The sequence below is a fragment of the Carcharhinus amblyrhynchos genome, chromosome 15 (genome assembly GCF_965287045.1).
Source record: "Carcharhinus amblyrhynchos chromosome 15, sCarAmb.v2.hapA, whole genome shotgun sequence".
Taxonomy (NCBI): Eukaryota; Metazoa; Chordata; class Chondrichthyes; order Carcharhiniformes; family Carcharhinidae; genus Carcharhinus; species Carcharhinus amblyrhynchos.
In genome coordinates, this window is record NC_137338.1 from 12349774 (window position 1) to 12359498 (window position 9725).

General features: G+C 46.3%; 1 protein-coding gene across 1 annotated transcript in view; it reads right to left on the reverse strand.

Annotated features, from left to right (window-relative positions):
• LOC145353512 (protein FAM3B-like) overlaps window positions 1–8964 on the reverse strand; it is a 29135-nt gene extending 20171 nt beyond the window's left edge. The window contains exons 1-3 of the mRNA XM_080204321.1: window positions 8931–8964; window positions 7682–7828; window positions 1059–1182 (exon numbers count right to left, since the gene is read on the reverse strand). Coding sequence (XP_080060447.1) covers window positions 1059–1182; window positions 7682–7828; window positions 8931–8964 — 305 coding nt within the window. The remainder of the gene's footprint in view (window positions 1–1058; window positions 1183–7681; window positions 7829–8930) is intronic.
• Between the last annotated feature and the right edge of the window lie 761 nt (window positions 8965–9725).

Below are 9725 nucleotides of genomic sequence, written 5' to 3' on the forward strand. Positions count from 1 at the left end.
CACTTGCTTCATTGCTCACAGCATTGAGTACCGGGGTTGGGACATTATGTTACAACTGTATAAGACATTGGTATGGCCACATTTGGAGTAATACGCACAATTTTGGTCGCCCTGATAGTGGAAGGATGTTATTAAACTGGAAAGGGCGCAAAAAAGATTTACAAGGATGTTACTGGGACTGGAAGGTTCGAATTATAAGAAGAACTGGATGGGCTGGGAATTTTTCCCCAGGCCGTAGGAGGAATGAGGGGTGACCTAATAGAAGTTTATAAAACCAGAAGGGGCATAGATAAGATGAATAGCCAGGGTTTTATCCCCAGGGTAGAGGAGTCTAAAACTAGAGGGCATAGGTTTAAGGTGACAGGGAAGAAATTTAAAAGAGACATGAGGGGCAACTTTTTCAAACAGGTGGTGCATATATGGAATGAGCTGCCAGGGAAGGTGGTAGAGGTGGGTACAATTACAACATTTAATCTGAGTGAGTGAGGGGCGGACCATAGAAAGGTCCATTGAGTTAGGGTGGGATTTTACGGTTTATGGATGAGTGAAGCTGTAAAATCCCACCCAATGATGCCATGATCTCTAGATTTAGCCTTTGTTTCTTTGTCTCACGACTGCCCTGTTTTGCCTTGCTCCATCACCTCTTTTCCCATTTAATCTCTCCTGACTTCCACCCGACTGCAAAACTTGCTCTTTGTTCTATTTCTCTGGCCCGCTTTCCCTGGTTCTATAACCTCCTACATCTCCAACTTTTTCAAGTTCTGATGAATGGAAATCAACTTGAAACATTAACTCGTTTTCTCTCCCCACAGACACTGTCTCACCTATAGAGTATCCGGCATTTATCTAATGTATATAATCCGGCGAGAAAGGAAATTGAAAATTTAGTTCCCACACAGGCAGGGTTCAATCTGATAGGCATATAATTGTTCTGCCCGCATTTTTTTGTAAAATAATTGCCCCCTGTAGCGTCACGTTAACTAATCAACAAGTGGGGGGTTAATAATTTTGATCATGAGAATGCGATCCAAAGTAAAATAGTAATCAGTGTTACTTACATTTCATCTCTGAAACAAACTTTAGGTGGTTTCATTGACTTAAACCCACTCACAATGAGAAAGGCAAAGGCACCCTCAGGGCATGATCTCTGGTGACGACATTTATGACCCTTTCGGAAAGATGCTAAAAGAAATAGAACATTTATTTCAGTTTAGAAAATCATATCTCCACCTCCCCCCACCCCCCCCCCCCCCCCCCCACCCTCCACCGCAAAAGAAAAGGTTCATTGCAGGAGGTCCCTTGTTCTTAAGGGAACACAGTTCCACAATTAGGGAGTCTAATTTTTATATAGCATCTTTCACAAGTTCAGGGCTGTTAACACTGTACAGCCAATGAAGCATTTCTGATCATTATTAATCCAGAAACTCAACTAATGTTCTGGGGACCCAGGTTTGAATCCCACCACGGCATTGGTGAAATTTGAATTCAATAAAAACCTGGGATTAGAAGTTGAATGGTGATCATGAAACCATTGTCGATTGTTGTAAAAACCCATTGAGTTCACTAATGTCCTTTAGGGAGGGAAAGTTGCTGCCCTGGCCTGTATGCGACTCCAGACTCACAGCAATATGGTTGAGTCAATGCCCTCTGAAATAGCCCAGCAAGTCACTCAGTTCAAGGGCAATTAGAGATGGGCAATAAACTCTGGCCCGACCATTGATGCTCACATCCTGTGAATGAATAAAGAAAGGGAAAGTGCTGTCACTGTTGTAAAATAGGAAATGTGGCAGGCTATTTGCACAGAGCATGGTCCTGTGAATGACAAGGAGATAATGCCCGGATTATATTTTTGAGTGATGATGGGTAAAGGATAAATACTGGGTGCAGGGGAGAACACCATGGCATGGTGGCACACTGATTAGCACTGCTGCCTCACAGCGCCAGGTCCAAGGTTCAATTCCGGCCTCGGGACACTGTCTGTGTGGAGTTTGCACTTTCTCCCCATGTCTATGTGGGTTTCCTCTGGGTGCTCCAGTTTCCTCCCACACTCCAAAAATATGCAGATTAGGTTGATTGGCCATGCTAAATTGACATAGTGTCAGGGGATTTGCAGGCTAAATGTGTGGGGTTATGGGAGTAGGGCTTGGGTGGGATTGTGGTCAGTACAGATTTGATGGGCCGAACGGACTCCTTCTGTACTGTAGGTATTCTATGAAATAGTGCCATGAGATAATTTTTGCTCACCTGAGAGAGCCACGGTTTAATGTCTCAGACTGAATGGTGACATCTCTGACATTGCAGCAATGCATGGCGCGTCAATTTAATGAAGCATTTGTCACCAGAGTAATCATAGAATCATCTTACAATGCAGAAGGAGGCCATTCAGCCCATCGAGTCTGCACCGACCACAATCCCACGCAGATCCCATCCCCACATATTTACCCTAGCTCGTCCCTCTAACACTAAGGGGCAACTTAGTATGGCCAATCCACCTAACCTGCACATCTTTGGACTGTGGGAGGAAACTGGAGCATTTGGAGGAAACCCACGCAGACATGGGGAGAATGTGCAAATTCCACACAGTGACCCAAGCTGGGTTGCTGGTGCTGTGAGACAGCAGTGCTAACCACTGTGCCACCGCGCCACCCCATGGAAGGATGACAATGATTGTGGATGAGGAGAGGCAGCTAGGGGATTCAGACGGATAATTCTGTTTCAGTACATCGAAAGCTGAGAAAAGCACTAGAAGATAACTGTGCAATTAGCAGCTTACTTACAGGTGTAATGATAGATTGGCAGAATTTTCTGCTATGTTGATGAGGTGTCAAGCGGGGCGGGAAAATGACTGTGCTCCAGCGGTGATGGTTTTTCTGCTGTATCTTTAGTCATTGGATAGGAAAAGACATTTTTCTCAGGTTTCTTGCCTCCTCGGCTGAAGACCGAATCTGACTTTCCCCGGCCTTCCTTCAGGCCGAGTGCTTCAACTGCTCCATTTAAAACGCCTCCCCAGATCCTGTTCCAAGTCCATAGCAGGGGTTGGCTGCAAGGAAGCTCCTGCCAAAGTTTTCATACCGAGACCTGACCAGAATGCTGGTCGCAGTGGAGGTGAGATCCTTTACCCTCGAGCGGGCAGGAGACCCTGCAGCAAGGTAACCAACCCAACATGAACAGTGGAGATCAGGAGCGCAGTACAGGAAGGGAACTTATTGCCCCTCCTAGCAAGGGCATTTGAGAGTCAACCACATTGCTGTGGCTTTGGAGTCACATGTAGGCCAGACATAAGAACATAAGAAATAGGAGCAGGAGTAGGCCATCTAGCCCTTCGAGCCTGCCCCGCCATTCAATATCATGGCCGATCTGAAGTGGCTCAGTTCCACTTTCCCACCTTCTCCCCATAACCCTTAATCCCCTTGCCTACCAAAAACCCATCAACCCGCGTCTTAAAAATATTTAGCGAGGCAGCCTCCACCACTTCAACGGGCAGAGAATTCCAGAGATTCCCTCCTCAACTCCGTTCTAAACCGCACCCCCCCCCCTTATCTTGAGGCTGTGCCCTCTAGTCCTGCTGTCCTTTCTGAGCGGGAAGAGTCTCTCCACCTCTATCCTATCCATCCCATTCATCATCTTGTACATCTCAATGAGATCTCCCCTCATTCTTCTAAACCCTAACGAGTACAAGCCCAGTTTATTCAGCCTCTCCTCATAGCTCAACCCCCTCAACTCCGGTATCAGCCTAGTAAACCTCCTCTGCACTCCCTCCAAGGCCAAAATATCCTTGCGTAAGTGCGGCGACCAAAACTGCACACAGTACTCCAGCTGCGGCCTCACCAGTGCCCTGTACAGTTGCAGCAAGACCTCCCTACTTTTATATTCAATCCCCCTCGCTATGAAGGCCAGCATCCCATTTGCCTTCCTGACCACCTGCTGCACCTGCAGGCTGGGTTTTTGCGACTCATGCACAAGGACCCCGAGGTCCCTCTGCATCGTAGCATGCTGCAGCTTTTTGCCATGTAAGTAGTAGTCCTTCCTACCATTATTCCTACCAAAGTGGACAACCTCACACTTGCCAACATTGTATTCCATCTGCCAGGTCCTCGCCCACTCGCTCAGCCTATCTAGATCCCTCTGCAGACTTTCCACACCCTCCGCACAATTTGCCGTTCCACCAATCTTTGTGTCATCAGCAAATTTCGACACCTTACACTCGGTTCCCTCCTCCAGATCATCTATATAAATGGTAAATAGCTGAAGCCCCAGCACCGATCCCTGGGGCACTCCACTAGCTACCAACCGCCAATCCGAATAGCACCCATTGACACCCACTCTCTGCCTCCTATTTGACAGCCAATCCCCTATCCACGCTAACACCCTACCCCCAACTCCATGCCCCCTAACCTTCTGTAACAACCTCTTGTGCAGCACCTTATCAAACGCCTTCTGAAAATCGAGAAACACCACATCCACCGGTTCCCCTCTATCCACCGCACTAGACACATCCTCATAGAATTCCAATAAATTCGTCAGACACGTCTTCCCCTTAATGAAACCGTGCTGCGTCTGCTCTATCAAACAATTCTTGTCTACAGACCAGGTAAGGACGGCAGATTTCCTTCCCTAGTGAACCCGATGGGTGTTAGTGACAATTGACATGAGACTTTTTAATTCCAGATTTTTATTGAATTCAAATTTGTCCCAATAGGATTTGAACCCTGGTCCCAAATCTTGCCCTGGGTCTGCTGATTACTTGTCCAGCGACAATACCTCTGCACCATTCTCTCCCCTGTGAATGTCTACCTCCACACAGCCAGGGTATATTACTGTTCTCAGTCGAAATGCGTACACGCACGTGTGCACACACATACATGTATGTACGCATGCACATGCACACACACGTACACACACATACACACACACACATACACACGAGTTCTATGTGTTAGATCCTTATGCCGCCTCCATACATTCATGCTATCGTCATTTGTAGGCACAGCAAGGGGGCAGCCAGAGTCACCTTCCGGCTGGGTGGAAGAGTGCAGCCTGGACAGCCACATCCGAGGAATTCTCAGACATGTACCTGGCTTTCGGTCTCACCCTCCACCAGAACAGACACACACACCTCGGTGGAACTTAGTGGTGGAGATACTTTGGGGTCACAAACGGAGTAAGCACCTCACTTTTTCTGATCCACAGCAGACAGGAGGAGGGATGTCCCAGGGATTTGGTACTCAGAGGACAGAGATAAGTCCCAGTCCGGCGAAATGTTTCTGGCCTCGGACATCCCTCAGTTGGTGGAGCTCCAAAGGCAGAGTGGGGAACATCAGGAAGGAATGTCCACATCAATCCTCGGCCAAGGTTGACTGGAGTAGTCCCAACACCTTCTGTCTGAGGAGGTCGTGCTGACGCTCTGAGGCAGCCAGGTCAATGCAGCAAGGGTGGTGGTTGCATTGGAGACTTTCAGGCAGGGCCTCTGCCCTCCATGATGCAGGACATGAGCTCCATGGTGGAGAGTATGAACTCCATGGTAGACACTTGTGGGTTTCCATGAGTGCCAGAGGATGGCAGGGCATCTGCACATCACTCCAGCTGCTTGTCCAGTGCAAGGCGAAAGCTAAGAGCCCTCAACCACCCATAAGGAGGAGGAAAATTAATGGTAGGGCGTTGGGGTGAGTTATAGAACAAAGAGATCTAGGTGTGCTCCTTGAAAGTGGACTCATAGGTGGACACAGTGGTGAAGAAGGCATTCGGCATCCTTGGTTTCATTGGTCAGAACACTGAATACAGGAGTTGAGATGTCTTGTTGAAGTTGTACAAGACATTGGTAAGGCCACACTTGGAATATCGTGTACAGTTCTGGTCACCCTATTATAGAAAGGATATTAATAAACTAGAAAGAGTGCAGAAAAGATTTACTAGGATGCTACCAGGTCTTGATGGTTTGAGTTATAAGGGGAGGCTAGATAGACTGGGACTTTTTTCTCTGGAGCATAGGAGTCTTAGGAGGTGATCTTATGGAGGTCTATAAAATAATGAGGGGCATAGATCAGAGGTTTAAGATGAGGGGGGGGATACAAAAGTGTCCAGAGGGGCATTTTTTTCACACAGAGGGTGGTGAGTGTCAGGAACAAGCTGCCAGAGATAGTGGTAGAGGTGGGTACAATTTTGTCTTTAAAAAAGTGTTTAGACAGTTGCATGGGTAAGGTGGGTGTAGAGAGATATGGGCTAAATACAGGCAGTTGGGATTAGCTTGGGGGTTAAAAAAAAGGGGCGGCATGGACAAGTTGGGCGAAAGGGCCCATTTCCATGCTGTAAATCTCTATGGCTCTATGACCTCTAAGAGAGGTTGGTCCATTGGCTGGGACCTTCCATTCAGGAGGCTCTGGGAGGTGCCTGGCCCATTTGACTTCCTCCCTTCTCTGACCACTCCAGAACCAGCCTCACACACCAAGGAGGAAGGCGCACGCCACACTCAGCACCATAAAAGCTTGTTAGGACGTCTCGGCCACTGTGCCCCAATGGGCACCCACCAAGGTCACCAAGAGGTGGGTTTAGGAATGTGAAGAGAGTAAGCACTGGTGTTGTTAAACAATGGTAGATAGCAAGCACCTGCTCATAGGGTACCATGTGCAATTTTGGGTACTTGGTGGTAGAAAGGATATCAAAGAAATAGAGAATGTTGGGTATTGGATCATCAAGGTAATAGCAGGGGTGGGAAATTATAGAGTGCAGCTATGAGCAGAGACTGGAGATGCTGGCTGGAATTCTCCCACCTCGCCCGTGGTTGGGGTTATCCCACTGCAGTGAATGACGTTTTGGCTGAGTGCCAAATTCTCCATTCTTGCTGGCCAGCAGTGATGGAATGAACAAGATTGGAGAATCCCGGCCATTGGAACTGTTGCCATTTGAAGGGGAAAAGGCTAAGAGTAGATTTAGTGCAGATGTTTTGTATGATTAAGTAGAGTGAAAAGGAATGAGGGAACTTTGCGATTCTTCACCCAAACAGTGGTGAGGCTGTGGAATTCATTACCACAGGAAGTAATTGATGCCAAAACATTGAATGTATTCAAGGGATGGCTGGATATAGCACTTGGGGCAAATGGGATCAAAGATTCTGGGGAAAATGCAGGATTAGGCAATTGAGTTGGATGATCAGCCATGATCGTAATGAACGGCACAGCAGGCTCGAAGGGCCAAATGGCCTCCTCCCGCTCCTATCTTCTATATTTCTAGGATAAGGAGAGGGGATCAGCGAAATCTCCTGAAGAGAATAACCAGAACTTGTAATTCCTTATCGCAGGAAGTGGCTGAGGCGAACACTGTTCTTTTTAAGGAAAAGGATAATTAGATATGCATTTAGAGCAGATGAAGATAGCAAGGGCAGGGAATCCTCACTGCAGCAAAGGGCTGTATGGAATTCTTCTCTGTTAATTAATCTCTATGGTTCAAATCCATTGCTGGAATTCTACCACCCCACCTCCCACGGAATCAGAGACACAATGGAAATATCCGTTGATCTCGGGCGGGATTTCCTGGTCTCACTCGAGCGAGGCTGTAAAATCCCACCCCATAAGTCTGTACACCAATGGTACTACATATTAATCATTGGGCATGGTGTTCTAATCTAGATGGAGAGCAACAAACTTGGCAGTGTAATACTGCTGGCGAGACAATATTTTCTTCTTACCTTCTTTCTGAATAGCTTTCTGCGTCAGTTTCTGAAGTTTGCTGAGGGTCTGCTGTAGGGAACCGTCTATCATGCAATCAGCCAATGAAATGCCGAAATACCATGCTGCCACACAGCATACCACAATTATGACTAACCTGGTACGGCCTGTTAACAGAGAACAGAGAACATTTCACAGAACTCAACTAGCGTACAGACAAAAGGACCTATGGAAACACGCTTCCTTTTGTTCAGAGGCTTACTCCATTATCTTTCATTTTAAAAGATGATGCAGTAAGTAGTTTTGCAACACCAGGTTAAAGTCCAACAGGTTCATTTGGTAGCACGAGTTTTGGGACCGCCACTCCGTCATCAGGGGAGTGCCTTTAAAAAATGATAAAACTGCAATTTATCCACAAATTTGATTTGATTTGAATAATGATTGTCACATGTATTAATATACAGTGAAAAGTATCATTTCTTGCATGCTATGCAAAGCATGCTTTACATAAAGGAAAGGAGTGCAAATTGTAGAGTTACAACCATAGTTAGGGTATAACGATCAACTTAATGTGAGGTAGATCCATTCAAAAATCTCATGGCAGCAGGGAAGAAACTGTTCTTGAGTCAGTTGGTATGGTGACCTCAGACTTTTGTATCTTTTTCCCAACGGAAGAAGGTGGAAGAGAGAATGTCCGGGGTGAGTGGGGTCCTTAATTATGCCGGCTGCTTTGCCGAGGCAGCAGGAAGTGTAGACAGAGTCAATGGATGGGAGGCTGGTTTGCAAGATGGGTTGGGCTACATTTATGACCTTTTGGAGTTTCTTGCTGTTTTGGACAGAGCAGCTGCGATACAACCAGAAAGAATGCTCTCTATGGTACATTTGTAAAAGTTGGCGAGAGTCAAAGCTGACATGCCAAACCTGAAATTTAATTCAGTGCCGGCTACCAGAGTTTTATTTATTCATTTTCACAATTTTGCTTCTAACTTTTCTATCAAATTTCTCTTAAATTGAAAGCTTCCTTTTGTTTCTTTGTTCCATTCCTCCCGTGTTTGAGCAGTTGTGTCAACGTATCAGCAATTGCAGACTTTAGCAACTACATTATGCAGCCGATTGCATTGTTAAAGATACGTGATGGTCACCTGTATGATCCCCATGTTTATCATTCTTTTTCAGAACTCCATTCACCTCTGATTTATTTCTGTGCTTTCATTGAACACAAGTTTTGTTGGCAACACCTATCCACTAGTTGCTAGGAACTTGTATCACCCATTGTGCTGTTGCCCACGGATTCTTCTTGCATTCCTCTACTCTTTATTACCAACATTCTGGACATGTGAGCTGGAACAAATAGACCGGAATTTTACTGCCCCGGCAGCCACGGGAATCAGAGTGGGCGAGGGATGGGACATGGAAAGGTCCGTTGACCTCAGGCAGGACTTTACGGTTTCAGGATGAGTGAGGCTGTAAAATCCGGCCCATACTGTCTCCTTTCTCTCCTTTATTTACAACCAATGACTCTCCTAATCTCTACCATGCCTATGTAATGTCAGCTTCTTCTGTATCCATTTAGTACATTCATTTCAGCTGTTCCTCTCTCAAGTCACGATCTCCAATATCTTCTTATATCTTTCTTTCCACTCTTCCTATTGGGGAGAATGCTGGAGTGCATTGTTAAAGATGTGCTCACAGGACACTTGAAAAATAGCAATGGGATTAGACAAAGTCAACATGCATTTATGAAAGGAAAACCGTGTTTGAAAAACCTACTGGCGTTCTTGAGCCGTAACTTTTCATTCATTTATTAGTGTCACAAATAGTCTTACATTAACACTGCAATGAAGTTACTGTGAAGATCTGCTAGTCGCCACACTCCGGCTCCTCTTCAGGTACACTGAGGGACAATTTAACATGACCATTGCACCGAACCAGCATGTCTTTCGGACTGTGGGAGGAAACCGGAGGAAATCCACCCAGACATGGGGAGAATGTGCAGACTCCGCAAAGACCATGATCCAAGCTGGGAGTCAAACCCGGGTCTCTGATGCTGCGAGGCAACAGTGC